Source organism: Orbicella faveolata, unplaced genomic scaffold (assembly GCF_042242905.1).
Source record: "Orbicella faveolata isolate gen_17 unplaced genomic scaffold, um_ofav_v1 contig_24, whole genome shotgun sequence".
Taxonomy (NCBI): domain Eukaryota; kingdom Metazoa; phylum Cnidaria; class Anthozoa; order Scleractinia; family Merulinidae; genus Orbicella; species Orbicella faveolata.
Window position 1 is genome coordinate 7,837,354 of NW_028301552.1, and position 18,354 is coordinate 7,855,707.

Here is an 18,354-nt window from a genome sequence, read left to right on the forward strand (position 1 = left end):
TGTGTAATTTTGACCGAAAAGAGCTTTCCTTTAAAAATTAAATGTAGTACTATATTTTCTGTAATGTGCGAAAACAATATTAAAAAACGATTAATAATAATAATGAGTTTTATTTTTCCAATAGCTGGCATCCGGCTCATTTTATTTGACAAAAACAATTACCAGTATGTTATATGTACATCTCAGATGAAAGGAGTGGCCGGGTAGCTCAGCCCTCCAACTCCACTAGTTACCTAAATTTTTCCCAAATTAATTCCTTAAAATGAGTGTGGACTGGGCTTTTGCCTTATACTTCGTTCTGGTCTGCGATTTGCAGAAGTGACTGAAAATCATTTTACTAAGTGATGTAATGATACCTGACTGGATACTGAGTTCCTATAATACTATGGTCATCAATGGGTCATGGAAATTTTACTGTATTAAGGGTGGCTGTATTAACAGGGTAGGGTAAAATTTCATGACTGGCCTATTTTAAGTGTCATCTTGGCAGACTTCTCCTGGAGTTCTATAAACAACTGTTCTTTAATAAGCATTCGAAATGCAGATATAAAAACAACTTCAATCAGTACATACCAGTGGCAGATCCAGACCTTGAGCTAAGGGGGAGTTGGGAAGGTTGTTTTGCTTGCCTTGCTGGCTTTTCTTCCCTCTGTGACTTCTTCTTTGTTTTACCCAAAATAAGGAGGGGGGGGGGGGGGGGGGGGTCCTGGGCTGTTCGGGTTGGGACAGAAAGGACTGGCCGCATATAACGTGGTGACCGTATTAACAAGGTAACTGTAAGGCTGGGTTCCACTGTAAAACTTTTCAAAATGTTTGATACTGAAAATCGTCTATCTTTTTTTGCAATACCTTGGGTGTGGATTTTTTCTAGCAAGCACTAAGAATATGTCCGTCGACAAAACTTGGCACCAACATAGCCTTCTGAAATTATGTTCATAAATTTTTAATTTTTGAGCTGGAGTTTTTCTCAAGCCTTCCTCAAGTGTCAAATTACAAAAAAATGGTGGCTTCAATTCCATATTAACTTTAAAAGGTGATCATAAAACAGCACTGTACTTATAGAAGTCCACAAATCAACATGTCATGATGATAAGCTCTGCACCACTATCACTATCCATTATGTTGTAGCTGTTGCTCTGTCCATCTTGTCTTTACATTTAAACCACCAGAGCCAGGCTTACAATATTGCTGCAAGTTTTCAACAGTTTTGTCTTTATTGCAGTGCAGCACAATTTGATTTTGTATGTGGTATGAAGGCCACATGCTGATTTCCTGTCCATTGGCTGGTTAGGCTAATTTATTTCTGTTTGGATGAAATCTGTGGCTCCTCCCATGGGCGAGGTCCTCGTTTGTTTTCCCAGTTATCAATGTCAAGATTTTTGGTTAAATCCTGAAATGAATTATCAGAGAAAACCAGACATGAGACAAAACTCGGCAACCTGACAGTTGCAACATTCTCTATTACAATCAAACCTTTTAAATAAATACATAAACAAATGAATAAATAAATAAATAAATAAATAAATAAATAAATAGATAGATAGATAGATATATAAATAAATGAATAAATAAATAAACAAATATATAAATCAGACAATCAAGAAATTGAAAAAAGAATATTATTAAGAACAAATATTGTTATTCTTTTTTATACTGAGCTTCCCATTACAGGCACCCACATCTTGGATCAATACTTTTTTAGAGTTACCACTGTGTGCACAGTAAGGATGCGCAGAAACAGTTAGTGTGAACGTCATCTACATTTAATAGCAACCCTTGCTGGATAAGTAAAATGTACAAAAAAAAAAAAAAGAAAAAAAAAGAAAAAAAAAAAGATCAGAAAACTCTTTGCATGAATGAAGTGAATCCTAATAGTTGTATCACTTGACTACCTTGTATGCCTCCTCCAGTGAGACTTCTTTTGCCTTGTGAGGTAATGCCTTAAGTGCTTCTTCTTTGTTCAACTGAAAGAAATGATAAATCACAAACTTAGTTTATTATAACAGAGAGAAAGAAAATTGCAAAGGCCAAGAAAGGGACAAGTTTAGCAGTGTGCAAAGAGAGCACTGTCAGATAGCTCAAAGCTAAGAGATTTTTCTGGTGAGCTTGTTTATTTTACAGTTACTGGTAACTATCCACCTCACCTGACTTTATAATTTGATCAGAATCACATATTTTATTGAGCCAAGCTCAAGGTCCATATCAGAGATATGTTGGTTGATCTTGGCAGTTAATATATAAAAAAAATTGGACAACTCAGGTCCAACCAATAAGAATATTTCTTTTCATTGTCTATCAGGTTACCACACTTATTAAAATTAATAAATAACTCAATCATGTCCTTGATGAGACCTACCATGAAAGTCTTCTCATCTCGACGCTTGATCTTAATTTCAGTGAATTCTTTCAATGCAAACGAACCACCAACGATTAATGTCTAAAAAGAATGCAGACAACACAATGACAGTTAATTATGCAGAAAGGTCAATAAATTGATCTCATGAAAAATATTATAAAATAATAGCGTAAAATAAAAAGGTAAATCAATCAATCAATCAATCAATCAATCAATCAACAAAGCAAGAAAGAAAATCTCCATGGCAAAGTTCAAGGAAGCTGCTTGAGACTGAAGAGTTAACAACAGAAGCTACTTTCGGTGGTCCATGAACCGAAACAAAACAAAAAACAAGCAAAAACATAACATTTTGCAGAATTAGTCGTATTTCACGGATTTCGCTCCCCCTCCCCGCCCCCCCCCCCCACCCCCCGCTTAGATTTTTTCGCAATACCTTCCCTGAACACTGCACTGCACTGAAAACGTTACACCTGTATAGTTTCCGCTGCAGAACAAAACATAAAACATAACAAAACATCGCGTGCAATGTTGTGCGAACATTGTGGAAATTCACGAAAGCTGCTATTATGCGATCTCCAGTTCGAAGTCAACAAATCTTCATTTTACTGAACCTTAGTGGGAAAGTATTCTGGATTTTAGCCAGCTAAAACCACTTTAGTACCAAAATATTATTATGAACAAATCACCAGCTTACGATCATGGGCACGCCAAATTTTAGAAACTGTGCCGCCATCTTTGGAGGCTTAGCAGCCAGTCTCTGTAGCTGGATGACCGCCCCTCATAATTAAAATGGCGGCCGTTCTGCGCAGATATGTGTGCTTAGCGAAAACTCTATTTATGGGGAAAAATAGTTATTTGGGGAATGTTGCACGTTTGAAAAAAGGTAAGAGTTAGCGAAAGAAATGATTCTGTAATAAATCTAGGGCGTGATTGAAACACGATATAGCGATGTGCCATTATGGCACTACGGATGAGAGGACTACAATTAGTGTGGGATGGGTGTCTGTAAGTGGTAACCCTGACATACATACATACATACATACATACATATATCACCTTTATTTCACCTCGGATTTACAAGAGTAGCTATATAGCTAATTTCTCCGAGAAGTTGACCCTTAAAATTATTGAGAGCTATTAACTGCTGTGGAGACACGATATCTAGGCTAACCTGAGCACTACATGAATGTAGGCTACTGGAACGCTATTAATATGTAACTAACCGTAGTGCCATTTATAACAATGCTTTATAGACTTTGGGCTTAAAAAATGCCAAAATAAAGAGATCATGCATACTCTTGAGTGACTGTTGACTGACATGTCGATCAAGTGTCGAATGAGTGTCAACCGAGTGTTGAGTGAGTATCAATTTAGTTTTGATCAAGGGTTGATTGATCGACACTCGACCACGGATGCCTTTACACATGATCCAAATTTAGCTATGAATGTAGATGTAAACTTCACTCCGTCACCTCTCTGATGCAATTTGAGCACAAATTTTCAATCTAGACGGGTTTATGGCTCACAGGTTTTTGCGATGTTGTTGATGGGCATCACAGAAGTATCAGAGCTTTTCATATCCTCAATATCATATAGCCCTAGGTCTGACTCAGCTGTAACCTGGGACTAATGGAAGGACAACACTAATAGAAAAACTCTTGCCCTCCAGGTTGGGGGCTGGGCATGGAGCTATTTATCTCACCCAGTAAAATACTGAGGTGTACCTACCAATTACAGAAACTAGAACACTATAAACATGAGCAAAATGTAGCTGTTTGTAACAGATACTTGGGGAATCCGAGTAGTAAATAAGAAATAATTAATGTGTATTCTTGTGTGTCAAGTTCAACTTGTAATTAAGTGACCACCAGTTTGTCTTTTTTAATTTTCTCTCTTTTTTTTTCAGCATGTCTCTCGTACTTTATTGATATATTTATTTACCTTATTAATTTATTTTGTCTTTTTATTTAGTTAATTTTTCACGGGTAAAAAAAACTTGTGTACATATAAGCATGATTCTAAACAATTATTGGATGAGGTTTTTGTGATATCCAGAATAGTCAAGGTCGAGGTAGGGGTTATCAGCTGAAGCCAAAGGCTGAGGTTGATAACCCTTACCCAGACTTTGATTATTCTGGATATCACAAAAACTGAATCTAATAATTGTGTTATACATTGTATGAAAAAAAAAATGGAAGTCATGTTTTTGCTTCTTCACTGATGGCAAGCAACACAAAGTGCATGAACTTGACATGAATACCCTTAGAAATCAATTGCACCGTGGTCATACATGACATGATTTCCCATGACCTTGAGTGTCCTCAACATGATTATTGTATAATCTGCAGCTAGATGACGTCACAGGTACTGATTTCAAAAATTCACTGTACATGTATGCTTTCAGCCAATCAGAAAAGAGATAGTGAGTTCAATGTACAATAATAAATAAACAACCACAGTAAATACATTGCTTACTATCTCAAGGTGTATGAGCTCAAGAATAGCTTTATATTTTTGGTTTCTAACAGACTCATGGATTATGAAAGGATTAATTTCAGCTCAGATTGTTCAAGATCGGAATTATGCTGCTTCAAATAAAGGAAAGGACAAAGGTGAGCAACAGCATTTCTTTAGTACACCATTATATATACAAAACAGTCAGTGTCCAAAAAAAGTCCTGTCTGATAGCCCTGGGCTTTGTGGGATTTTGCCATAAGCATTAGGCTAGTGGTTTCTGTCCTTCACTTGCCCAATGGGCAAGTGGGGAGTTTTTGAGAAAATTCAAATTACAGATTGAAGCATTGTAAGAGATGAAATTAAGAGGGGGGGGGGGGGGGGGGGGGAGGACTAATGAGAATGATGCTTGGGATAGTTCATATCTACCTCGGGATATATATTTATAGTTGCAGCTCAAAACTGATTTCTTTGCACCCTGGCAATGTGTTCTTTTCATGTACCCTATGTACATTCAACATCCTTCTTCTTCCATCCAGTCATTTTCAATGCTGTTTAATTTAGAGTATGACAAACTGTGGGCTGCTGTTACTGGTGGTAGAGGAGCTGGGAGAGGAAAGAAGAAAGTCATTGTTAAAGGAGTTGATCCTGAACTTCTCAAGTATGGTAAGTCCTAGAAGACTGCAGTGCTTCCTGTTCTCAATTCTTTTCCCCATTCAAAGGGAATCTTCTTTATACTTTGATGGATTTAACACAACAAATAATTATTTCCTCACTGAAGAAAACCTAAAAGCTAATGACTTACACGTAGCTCTTTTGGGATACTTGTAGTATGTGTATAGGTATATTTGATACAATTCATGGAATTAAACAACAGTCTGGGACAATCAATAAATAAGCAACAGATTTGGTTAAAATGAAACTTAAAATTTGTCTATTTCAAAAAGGTCAAATTCATGCTGTCAGGTTGTGCCATTTTATTTTAATTTTGAAGCATAGCAGAATGATGTATCTTGTCTTGCTAGTGATTTGATTTTGGCTTGTCTCTACACTTCTGTTATTTCTCATAGTCTGTTGATAAACAGTTAGCCACTAGGCAATTGGCCACATTCATATTCGCGGTATTGGACTGGCTAATGCAAGGAGTCTTTTCTAATGCAAATGACATTTCTCTCTTTTTAATCTTATGATATTCTGCCGCATGATCCTCCATTGCAAGCTAGTGTCAGTCCAATATGGAGAATATGAATATGGTCTATTCTTGTTACCCTCTTTGACACTGATTTAATTGCACTTTTACAATGTACTTGGCAACTTGCTTAAATAGCAGATTTGAATTAAATGTTCCAAGTTGCATCAAGCAAACATTCAATCAATATTAATTGGCACATTATGTTCCAGCATTGCAGAGTTCTGTCGAGAGAACATGTGGTTGACTGCACATAAAACATGATTATTTTCATATTGGTGACCTTTTTGGCCGTTGTACTATCAACGAGGAATACATGGCAATTAGAAAACTTTTGTTCAAATCTCAGACAAAGCTGGCCTTAAGTGGCAAGGATTCAATGCCCCTGTGAAGATAGAGAGTCGGGGAAAAAGGGATGCTGCCGAAGATGAAGAACCTGAAAAACGTGTTAGGCTTAAGAGAACTTTTGAGAGAGGGTGGACTGGAAAGACTTGGCCAGGAAGAAAGGTTGGACATCCTGTTACCGCTGATGGGGGTTAGTGAAGGAATTTTGTACATTCAGGGTTGTTACAAAGTTTTAAAGTACAGAAGCCAGGTGACTTTATCAGATGAATAACCCAGCAGTGCAGCTGGCTGATATTATGAAGCAGATTGCAGGGTTTTGCAGTAGAGGTTTGCAGGCAACTGGCTACTTTTTGGACCCTGCTGTTTGCCTAAACCTACCTGTAGTCCAAATTATGAAATTCCTGCTTGAATAGGCATCACAAAGCCATTGGAATTGTTTTGATACAGTAAAATTTCAATTTGAAAACAATGTTAAAAGCTTTGTTCAATTAATTTTGTTTTTCCAGAGGAGCTAACAAACTTCATGTCCATTGTAGTTGAGGTAAGAATTGAACATCTTGCTTTTGATGTGCTGTAACTTGCATTGTTATTATGAAGAGAAAAAAATATATTTTTTTAAGTTGAACATGCATGCATGGTAATCCTAGGATGTACTGTACAGGGGGATAAAATCTGCCAGTGGGGTCCAGAAGGGTGCTTAGATTAGAAGGGAAAGGAGAGGCAAAGTAAAAGTGGTGTTTTTCTAAATGCTATTAACCAATCAGAAGGCTTGTCTTCAGACGTGTTTTCCTTTACTAACTTAATATTGCCAAATTCATGGCCAAATTTTGTTACGGTAAATATACCCAATCATACCTTTTTGCTATAGTCAGGAACATTCACCTGTAGATATATGATAATTTACATGAAAAAAGGGTTTAGGTAATTTCCAAAGGAACTATAGAAAACATTTCTTTTTTTAATTTGTTAACTGAAATGCACCATAGAACATTGTACAGCTACACATTCTGTGAGACTTGCTATGATTACCTAGTCTCTACCGTCACCCATGTTTTCAACTATTTTTAAATACCCATTCATTTCAGTATCAGTAACAAAAATTACAATCATGTTTCTTACATGTACTTTCCTATTTTTGTAATGACAGTACCCTCCCTTCTCCTAATGTTAGGATGTTTAAAAGAAAGTTTAGATGACAAGTCATTACAATAAAGCATTCCTTATGCCATAGGTTTTCAGATACAGACAATTATTGTTTCCTCATTTCAGTCAAAATTTTCCTTATAAGAAGTTACCTGATCATCCGCTGTCTTCTCCTCACCCTCCTCTCCTTAAGAACTGAAACAAAGTCCAAAACAATTCAACCCCAGCCATTACAGCACTTTTCAATTGAGTGTTGAAAGAAATCAGGAAAGTACTTTGGATTTTGGTTTTGGTTTTGGTTTTGGTTTTACTATGATTTGAAATTGGCTGTCTGTGAGTAGTTTGATTGGTAAGTAATTACAGTCGAAGCTCCCCTCAATGGCCAGCTTGGGGAGAGAGGAAAGTGGCTTGACTGTAGAGAGGTGGCCGTTAGTAGAGGTTCCACTGTAGTTTGGGTTTGATTTTATGACATTCAATTGAAAACCACACTGTTGTAATTGCACAGTAGTTATATGTTGTAGTTTTTTTAAACTGATGTTTTTAATTGCTGCGTGTGTGTGTTTTTTTTTTTACAGATGAGGCGAGTCAGTAATATGACTGCTGGAGGAAGAAAGAAAACTCAGCGTGCCATGGTTGTCGCCGGCAACTACAATGGGGTTGCAGGTAACAAGTTAGGCTTACCGGAAGTAGCACTTAAGGGTCACGTGACACTCCGTCTCGTGTGGGGCCCCTGTGTTTAAAAGAAGAAAGTTACGTTACTGCTTTTCTGTTGTCAAGAACTCAAACTTTGAAAACTACATGTATAATGCGACACATTCTTTCAGTTGCAAAAGTCTGCATTCTTTGTGTGTTTCGTATTTATTTCATGTAATTCAGGCATCATGATTGCAATTTACCACCAGTTTGCATGTAGAATACTAAAAGTCCGTGCCACTTTCGTGTTCTTTGCAGGTTTTGGTGTCGGTAGAGGGCAAACACCGATAAGTGCTATACGAGAGGTATGAATGTCACAAGTCATTTTACTTCTGCGTTTATATTATACAGGCCTGAATGTAAAGATCTTGTGTCTGGTGTTCATGTACACGTAATGTCTGCGGATAATCATTGCCCTTTTCGATGTCAAAGGAAGGTTATTGCCTAGATATTAACTCGAATCTTTTCTTTATTTTGTTTGTGTTAACATTAGGCAAGAAACAGAGCTGTGAGGTATCTTTACTTCATTGAACGCTGTGATAACCACACAAGTAAGTTGTTATCCATCCTCGCAGACCCAGGAGCAGCTAATCGGGATGATGAGATATTTTTTGGGCGAAAGTTTACAGCAATAGCGGGAGGACTCTCCTCTCCTCTCTCCCATATCTTCAGCAAAAAACATTCAGGAGTAAACTAGACAATCACTTATCTCTTCAACGTTTCCGATACATGTAAATATCATTTACGCTTCCACAGATTTCACACAACGAATAGTAATGATTCGCAATCGAATAAAAGGGCCCTCCATGACTAATGGAGGATAAGTTATGGCCGGTGAAAAAAATTTGCAAAAGGCATAAAATGAGCTGGAGAGAAGAGATTTGTCAGCATCGCTGAAGGCAGAGGGGATTGGGGGGAAGGAATATTGCTGCAGCCGACGTGTAGAGTAGACTCTCGAGAACAGCGAGATTTGAATGCAACAGGTGTGTATAAGGTTTTGGCAATCTCTCAGGGGACCTAAATAACCAGTTAAGTGGCAGTCCCGCTAAAAGCGGTCCACTCGACTTCGGGACCAAAAATTATTTTCCTTCATTTTTTGTCAGTGAAAAGGGTTTGACACATATATATAAAAAAGCAAGAGCGGGAGGACTCTCCTCTCCTCTCCTCTCCTCTCCTGTCTCTCTCATCTTCAGCGAAAAACATTCAGGAGCAAACTACACAATCACTTATCTCTTCAGCGTTTCCGATACATGTAAATCTCATTTACGCTTCCACAGATTTCACACAACGAATAGTACTGATTCGCAATCGAATAAAAGGGCCCTCCATGACTAATGGAGGATAAGTTATGGCCGGTGAAAAAAATTTGCAAAAGGCATAAAATGAGCTGGAGAGAAGAGATTTGTCAGCATCGCTGAAGGCAGAGGGGATTGGGGGGAAAGAATATTGCTGCAGCCGACGTGTAGAGTAGACTCTCGAGAACAGCGAGATTTGAATGCAACGGGTGTGTATTAGGTTTTGGCAATCTCTCAGGGGACCTAAATAACCAGTTAAGTGTCTGCCGCTAAAACACGTAATTGTCCGATGTGCCAAATAGTCCTGATTGGTTGTTAGTTGTGCGCGAAAATTTAAAACCGTGCGGTAACCAATCGGGAACATACATTGGAGCATTGGAGGGTCACTGTAGATTTTGGTAATCAGAATAAAATATTTCCGCTTTGCAACGGCAATGGAGAACTAACACTGCGCGGCAACTCGCCAAAACAACCTCAATGGTGTGGAGGCGCGATGGCCTTATGGTTAGTGTGGTCGACTTCGGATCGAGCGGTCTGGGCTCGAGCCTTGGCCGGGGACATTGTGTTGTGTTCTTGGGCAAGACACTTTACTCTCACAGTGCCTCTCTTCACCCAGGTGTATAAATGGATTTATACACCCGGCGGATTTAATGCTGGGGGGGGGGGGGGGGGTAATCCTGCGATGGACTAGTATGCCTGTAGAGGGGCAGTAGAAATACTCCTACCTAGTTGCTTCAACCCGAGATAAGCGCCGGTCTGATGCAGACTTTACCTTACCCTTTACCTTTTTTTCAGTTTACCACGATCTAGAAACAACATACCACAAGACGAAAATCAACTTTTACAGAAAACCTCCAGGTATAAATTTATTTACCCTACTTTTAGAACGTACACATTTTTTTTTTTTTGGTATTATAACTGATCTTTTAAGGTATGTTCATGAACAAACCTCTAAATTGTATACATTCACGACAACAGGACGTCATAATGTAGCGTTATGTTGCTTGGCAACCTGACCACTAAAAACCACTGGGTTATTGATATGTCATTTATCGGAGACGGAATATTTATTGTTGTTGTAGTTATTCCAACCACTGGAAACTTGTCTCAGGCTAATTTTCTTTCATATTCATATTCTTTCTCATTCAAAATAACTTTTTTCTTGGTTTTTCCATTTTAACGAATTGTAATCTGGCTGTTTTCTAGTCAGTGAGAGAGTCATTCAACGAGGGTAAGTAAAGCAAGAAAAATTCGTAAGAAACCCTTCTTGTGTTTGATCTTTTCCGTCCATGTGATAACTAGGTTATGGACTTCGCTGTCACCGAGCTATAAAAGAGATTGCGATGCTTCTTGGGATCAAAGACATGCGCTGTAAGGTTCAGGGACCCACGACTCCTCTTAGCCTCGTTCGAGCGACTTTTCAGGGATTGCTCAGCCAGGTAAAACGCAGTTTTTTTTTTTTTTCATGGCTCTTTAATCCCTTGTATGAATTACATTATTATGATAATGATTAATTTTATAATCACGAATTGCGCGTTTTCTTGTCCTAGTTACTTAAATATTATTTTACTATATAATCACAAGGTCACTTGGTATGCGAGAAATCGTTGTGACTCTGAAACTATAACTGCTAGGACAGAGGACATTACGGCGGTGGGCTTCGTTTATTTGGAGACTTTCTGCGCTAATGAGTTAAAGAAATCAGCGGCTTAACTGTAAATTTATTAGCAAGGATGGTGTAGTGGTGAGAGCGCGTCGTCTCGCGCTATTGTCGCGGAAATGGCCAGGTTCTATTCTTGGACCCGCTGGTGCATGTGAAGATTGCGTTTGTTTGTCGTTGGTTCTCGCTCTTGCTGCAAGGTTTGTTTTCTCCGGGTTCTTCTGTTGTCCTCCCTTTAGAAAAGCAACACGTGCACGTCTTTTAAAATATCATTCGATCTGGGAACAGTGGACGAATGTTCACTCCGTGGATTATCATATTCCCATTTTTTTTTCGAATTTTCATTTATCTGTCTTATTTATACTCGCAGGAAACGCACCAGCAGCTAGCTGATCGCACGGGCCTCAACGTGGTGGAGTTCAGAGCCGAGTGTGGAATGAGACCTGTTATTGTGGCCTCCCCTCGTGAAGGAGCCCAGAACAAGATCTTAAAAAAGAGATCAGACAAAGTGGAGTATGACTTGAATGAAGTCTTCGACCCTTACAGGGGACTACATCGACCCAAGAAAGTACAAGATTTGTTCTAGTCCAAATCGCGTGAATCGACAGCTGTGGCATTTCCTAACTGGTCTTAAAATATTTTCGCCCGTGTTTTATGCGAACTCAGATATTCAAACGTTACACATGGGATGTAAGAAATCAAATGTCCATGAAATAACCATTGTGTAGTGTACGTCCGCAAGAGGTAATTTTTATGGATGATTTGTCTCGCTGCTATAGGTCCTATCCCATTGGGGGAGGGGGGGGGGGGGACTGCAATATGAAAAGGTCGGAGATGCTCGTCGGAAAATTTGAATTAAGCCCCTAAAGGAGAACATTCTGGACGTGGCTCCAGCTTAATTTGACCCATAAAGGATACCACTGAAAACGGAAAAGGCTCGATTACCATCCTCTGTTCAGGAAAAGAGCCCGCGCTAGTAGACTAGACTCTAGAGACCGGCGGAAATCGAGCCTTAAAAACGGAAATAAGAGAAATAAGACTATTATTTCTTTGAGTGCACCCTAAAAGATACTTTGACGGCTAAAAATAGTGGTGTTTCGTCATGAACACCCTAAGTGAGACCAGAATTCTTGCTTATACCCCTAAGCGAGACGACGAACATCCCCGACGTTTTCACATGGGAGTCCTTCCCCGGGGGTCCCATGAACACTTGAAGAAATAACACATGAAAAAATAACATAGAAATAGACAAATAGGCCCTTTGCACGATTCGGTCACATGGTACAAAATCACACATGCCTGTGAGCAAGTTCCGCAGTGGTACGAGTTGCATTGTTTTGGAAGTCCCTCTGTGCAACTTGCTCACCAGCATGTGTGATTTTGTACCATGTGACCGAATCGTGCAAAGGGCCTATTGCAGAACAAAATTGAAAATAAAGTGAACTTGAAATTTTCAACTAATAAAAGTATCTCATTTTAACCAAACTTCTTGTTTACTCGACCGATGAAAATGTCTCCATGCACTGCAGTGCGATCGCTTGCTGGACTCAGAGTGTTAACGATCGAGCACCAGTTATCGATATCTTAAGGACGTTCGCGCGAAAATTTTCCACTCGATAGATTCTTTTAGATTTTTGCTGCAGTCAGATAATGAGTTACTTGTGTCAGAAATGATAAAAATGTTGGGGGTCACCGACTTCGTTTCAGAAACAAAGCGTGTGGAAAACCACCCTGATTTTGAAAAATTGGCACATGTAATTCAGCATCGTCTACAAAGGTTTATAGTTTAAAATATCGAAGGTGGGCCAACGGAGACAAACGATCTTAGTCATATTTTGTAGAAGTGGATCTGTTGCGTAAAAAACTCCAAATGTTGCCAACGTTTTCACAGAACTTGATCCTTCAAGAGGGAATTGAAACCGCCGCACAGAAACGAAGGGCTAAAAAGAACGGAATTCGATGGTGCATTTTGCCAAAAATTCAAACTTCTAATCGATAGATTTTCTTCATTTTTTCGCTAAACGTAGAAAATCGGTGGAGAAAATGATCCATCAAAAGAAAAATAGGGTTCATCGAACGTCCAAGATCGTTAAATCCAGGCTAAACTATGGCAATGGTCGTCTGCCCTTTCATTGTTCATTTTATTCCTTAGTGCGCGCTCGATGCATGACGCAATCTCGTTGCCAGAGCACGAAGGCTCTGGGAACGAGATTGTGCGTGAAGGGGCGTGTGAATTTGCGTGCACAGTGTTCATGCGCTCGCTCGCGCGCGTCGCTAAGGAGGTGAAAAATTCACTTTCGGTTACGTCATCCTGAGCGCAGAAAATATATGGAAGTCAATAAGTTACAAATTCGCTTACATTTTAGATGTTTTTTCTTTGTATTTCACAAAACGCAGAGTAAAAAAGGACAAGCAATAACAATACAGAAGAAAAACAGAAAAACAAGAGAAAAAGAAAATCTAACTCCGTGTGGCTTTCGTGTACTTCGTATGGTAGTGTAAACTGCGCACGTGCTGATAGGGCAACTTTCGATAGATTTTGGGGGCACTTTCGGTTTCTTAAAATTATTTAAGCCAACGTTCGGAACATAGCTATGGATTTCTTTTGTGAAATCATCCTTTTTCCAGTTAATTACGAAATTTTCAAGATTTAGAAATTCTCTCAAAATCTGACCTTTCATGAAAGAAGTAAAATTAAATCTATGCATAGTGTAATAAAGATTAAAATTGAAATATTAAATCAATGAAAAAAATCCCGACATAGTGATATAATTGAGAGCCTTAACATTTTTCAGATTTAGTCACATGACCATGCGCATGGCCTGATGACGTCATTACTGGTGTTACTGATCGTGATTATCTTTTACATATTACTTATACTTATAATCACTCAGTTAAAATTGGTTAGTTAGTTAAAATCGGTTTTTAATGCAGTGGTGAAAGTAATCAGGCAATTACTTTGGTTTTGTTTTGTTTTCACCACGGTTTGAGATTAGCTGAGTAGTTTAACTGGTAAGTTACTGGTTTGGTTTTGGTTGTAAGACACACAATTGAAAACCGCTCTAACGAGGAGCTATGTATGTTAAATGTATAATATTGCCTCACGCCTGACTCGTTTTATGTGTGCATTTTAATGTTCAGACTCGAAGAAGAACTCTGAGAAACGTAAAAGCGAAGGGTAGTCTTCGGCCAAGAAGAAAAGAAAGCGTTAAAGCGTTAAAGCGTTGTAGGAGAAATACACACGCAAAGCTCTTTTCAAGGTACATGTAAACAGGAATTGTAGTTCGATGTTATCTTTACAGGGAAACTGCTTATTGAAATTTGGAACTTTTTCAAGTCTGACATAAATCAATTCTACACATTTGCGCTTGACTGAACAGTTAAAATTACCATTTTGTCTCATGGAATCTTGAAATACGCAGTCAATAATTAAGTAAATGGGTGAGATTGACTGCATGTTTATTGTAACTCAATGTGTGAAGAGTTTTTTTTTTTTTTTTCCAGTGGGCCGTTTGTGTTTTCAGGAAAGTTGTTTAGAGTTTTGCTGCTCCCTCGAACAGACTAGTGCCCCAATATTTTATTAGGCGAAATTGATGTAAACTTAAGGCTTTCTTTTAGAACACTCGCCGCATTTCAGAACAACACTACTCACTATATATGGCTAGGAAAAAAAGATGACAAATTTTAACAGGAAGAAATTTAGAAATAAAGTCCGATCGTGTAACGTTAGCGCGACTAAACAAGCGTGAAATAAACAAAAAATGTGGAGAAACATGATTGGTTGTGAGTAGCTGACTCCCACGAAAAAGAGCGACAGCCCAGTTATCGTTAACGTGAATCAAGATTCACGCATCATCGAGAAAGCCATCAAATCTCTTGATGAAACAACTTTGGAGAAAAACTTCCAGCAACTCATACACTTAGTCAATGCTACATCTGGTGGAAATCGTCCCGATAAAGCTGATTGTGGTGTGCTTTTCAGTTATTAAATTTTTTTTTCCGGTTTGTGCTTAATTTTATTGCATTTTGTCTCGGACAGATTCCTTTTCATCGTGTAAAGAGATTTACGTGAATAACAAGTGAGTCGTAACGTTTGAAGTAAAGTATACGGTAGACACGATAAGGAAATTAAAATAATCAAAAGCCGACCACTTGAAAACGGAACAAAACACAAAATTTTAGTCCGGATGTGTCCCACGAAAAGAGCGAACGAGACGTAAACTAGAATTAAGGGACATTTGACATTTCAGGACTTTGAAGTGTCAGAGAGGATAAGCTAGCTCTTCTCTCAGAGAAAAACTACCATAAATGTTTTGTGGATGGAGCCGAGGCATAACAAAGATGAGGCCTACTCTTAATTTTGTTTTGTTATTTTTTTTTGTCTTGAGTCCCTAACACACCACAACACCAGCTAGTGGTCTTGACCACTAGCTGGTGTTGTTTTCGGTAGTCCCCGTTCCCAGTCCCCGTTCCCCGTCCCCGTTCAACTCCTCAATGAGCCACGTTTTTAAATAACCAACTTGGATTTGTAACCATTAAAGGTTCAATTGCATTATTTGTTTCATCGTTTGTTTCCATTGGTCCTGAAAAACCCCATTGGGGGAGCGGTCAATTAAGATATATAAGGTATTATAAAATATATATACCTACAGCACATACAGTAAAATCAAACCAAAAGTTGTGTTAATCATGTAATGAGCTTTTCAACGCAATAATTTCGCGTTTTTAAACAGTGGTCAACAGTTGCCCTTGTTGCAGCTGTCGTGGAAGTTGGTGCAACCTCCTCTATGTGGCTTATGTGTATGACCTGATATGTTTTTCACACTGTTTTTATTTTGTTCTCAATAGTCAACCTTTCGTTACGATTAAAACTTCTGGAGTAAAAAAAATCGACTTTAACTTTCCAGGAGGCAAGACTTTGTTTGATGCACAAGAGACCAAGTTACCAACCTATTGAAACACACCTTTCTCCAAGATCTGTCTTGCTATGAAGATCGGCAAACAGTTCATTCAAGCAACGAAGCTGAAGATACTGATGACAAAGAGAAGACGTTTTTTGTACCTTTTAAGAAGGCTCCGAGAAAAGACAAGAAAAAGGAAGAAAGTTTGTCCTCGGTCGTGCAAATGCTCCAGAAAGTGTTTGATAACGATACAACAAAGGACTTACTCACGTTTCTCAAGGAAGAGAACGAAAGAGCACATGAACATGAATTAAGACTCATGCAAATGTTTATGTCCAGTTCAAGCAGCCAGCAAAATCGTGATAGCTTTACACCTGCCAATGCACCCCCAGCCATGTGGAGTCATGGTGGAAACAACAGCTTCGACCGTAGTGAGACTACAAGTACTCAGCACATGTTCTGTGGATATACACCAGCCTCCTTCCAACAGGGCCTTGGTAGACCCCAGGCTTGTGAAGCATTTTATCAAGAAGCACAGCAACTCCACTTTGCTACCAGTGAAGGTCCAAGCTACCGTAAGCTTTAAACTGTTTATTAAAACACATGCCATACATTACAAAGTTCAAGTAATATTCTTAGCTTGCTTGTGCCCCAGATTCTTTTAGATGTTGTAGTTCAATGGGCCCTTTGCTTGACCTGATCATGTTACCTGATATGCAAACAAATTATGGGTTATCAAGTTATGCAAAGTGCCTATGGAAAAACTTTGTTGTGTTATGCTATATCCATCCTTTCTCTTTAAACATGAGTGTGGTCTCAAACGTTTACATCATTTAAAGTGGATTTTAGCAAATGTTAATATAAAACTTTGAATTGTTCAAATTGTAGATCGAGTGAACAACATACATGACAGTGGCAGATCCAGGGAAGGGCTCCCCCTTTCTTTTAGAACTAACTGAGCCTAAAGAGCCGAGAAATGCTTTTTTTTAGACTGCCCGCCCCCCTTATATCGGACTCTGGATGACTCCCCTCCCCCCCCCCCCCCCCCACCCGCTATCTCAAAGTGTGGATCCGCCACTGCATGAAATGCAAAGTTGACAATATTTTAAAACAGTTTAACCAATTTAATTGATCATGATTGAAATTTAAACAGATTAAGGGCTTCTACCTTTTCTGGAACGTGTTTGTTTGACAACTATAACAAAGCAACATTTTAACTTGTTAATTCCAATGTCTTAACCCTTTTTTGAGCCCGCCTCAGGCGATAGTTAAAGTGGCTCTGTTTCTGAGTGGGAACTGCATTAGTATATGGCTTCATTAACCAGGTTTGAAAAGGAAAAGCCGAGTCACCTATCACAGAGGAGGAACATTTACTCCATCGATGCTTTTTGCAATTTCAGGGATGATTTTCCCCTTAGCAGGAGCCCTTAGTTCTTTTGTCCCATAAAGAAGTGGACTACATGATTAGTGAATCATGTGAATTCCCAGGATAGCCACAACTTGCCCAGATAAATTTATATTTGGCATCCACCATACCCATTAATACAACCGAATAAAAATTCTTGAAGTTGCGATATTCTTTGGATGACTCAAGTCCTCCAGGGGACATTTAGTAGGGATGTGGCAACCGTCCACAGCCGACCAACAGCAAGGGAACTGCCACATTTCCTCCATATCAAGCATTTTTTTCTTTAAACACTTGCTCATTCTTTGGGAAGTAGCAGGCAACACTTTCATTCCAAAGATTGTTTATGATGGCCTCGCACACGTCCTGGGTAATAGTTGAAACCGTAGACACACCCACCCCTGCCAATTCTGCTATCGTATAATAGTAATCACCGCGTCCAAGACGATAAAGACATGCCCAGCCTCATATCAGGAGAAATGGGATCTTCCGTAACTACATCACGTTCCAAATCATGTCTTATACGGCTTAGGATAAACTGAAATGTATCCTTTGAGATACGAAAGGTCTTTTGGAATCTTCGCTCACTGTAAGTATTCCAAACGTTATTCCACCATCCCTCATTTCTTCCCAAACGTCGATAGGACCGTACGACATCTTTCTTGCTTTCGTGGAAGGAAAGCAGAAAGAGAGTAAAAGCGCATACTTTAAGAATTAACCTTCACCTTTCGATACAATGATTTAAAATGGACTGCTGCATCAGCTGCCGTTGCCGTCTGGCGTTAAAAATCGTCTTCAGTAAAGCAAATTTCTTCCGATCGCGATCTTCTCTGTCCGCCATTTTGGAGGGGTTGTACCGCTGGATGGAAGGTTTGTTTTGACGTTTTCTTTACTTTGAATTAAATTCGACGTT

The 18,354-nt window shown here is 38.9% G+C and overlaps 2 protein-coding genes across 2 annotated transcripts; one reads left to right on the forward strand and one right to left on the reverse strand.

Moving 5' to 3' along the window:
- Positions 1-90: 90 nt before the first annotated feature.
- Positions 91-3,111, reverse strand: LOC110057644 (cytochrome c oxidase assembly protein COX16 homolog, mitochondrial-like). The gene is made up of 4 exons (XM_020764235.2): positions 3,051-3,111; positions 2,357-2,437; positions 1,893-1,964; positions 91-1,390 (listed from the first exon to the last, which is right to left on the reverse strand). The coding sequence occupies exons 1-4, from the start codon at positions 3,087-3,089 to the stop codon at positions 1,298-1,300; spliced, it is 285 nt and encodes a 94-aa protein (XP_020619894.1). The 5' UTR covers positions 3,090-3,111; the 3' UTR covers positions 91-1,297.
- A 10-nt stretch (positions 3,112-3,121) lies between these two features.
- LOC110057684 (small ribosomal subunit protein uS5m-like) lies at positions 3,122-12,620 on the forward strand. Its single transcript, XM_089292944.1, has 11 exons — positions 3,122-3,239; positions 4,885-4,968; positions 5,375-5,476; positions 6,349-6,534; positions 6,851-6,885; positions 8,063-8,150; positions 8,439-8,485; positions 8,674-8,731; positions 10,271-10,333; positions 10,778-10,914; positions 11,506-12,620. Exons 1-11 carry the CDS (start codon positions 3,146-3,148, stop codon positions 11,719-11,721), a joined length of 1,110 nt encoding a protein of 369 aa, XP_089149070.1. The 5' UTR covers positions 3,122-3,145; the 3' UTR covers positions 11,722-12,620.
- The last annotated feature ends 5,734 nt before the right edge of the window (positions 12,621-18,354 follow it).

Bases quoted from the DNA above. Each gene is read 5' to 3' on its own strand.
- LOC110057644 (XM_020764235.2), bottom strand. From the start codon at position 3,089: ATGGCGGCACAGTTTCTAAAATTTGGCGTGCCCATGATC. The intron at 2,438-3,050 runs GTAAGCTGGTGA...CATTCTTTTTAG, and splicing joins AATTTGGCGTGCCCATGATC to ACATTAATCGTTGGTGGTTC. The intron at 1,965-2,356 runs GTAGGTCTCATC...CATTTCTTTCAG, and splicing joins GAGATGAGAAGACTTTCATG to TTGAACAAAGAAGAAGCACT.
- LOC110057684 (XM_089292944.1), top strand. From the start codon at position 3,146: ATGGCGGCCGTTCTGCGCAGATATGTGTGCTTAGCGAAAACTCTATTT. The intron at 8,151-8,438 runs GTAACAAGTTAG...TGTTCTTTGCAG, and splicing joins CAACTACAATGGGGTTGCAG to GTTTTGGTGTCGGTAGAGGG. The intron at 10,334-10,777 runs GTATAAATTTAT...TGTGATAACTAG, and splicing joins CTTTTACAGAAAACCTCCAG to GTTATGGACTTCGCTGTCAC.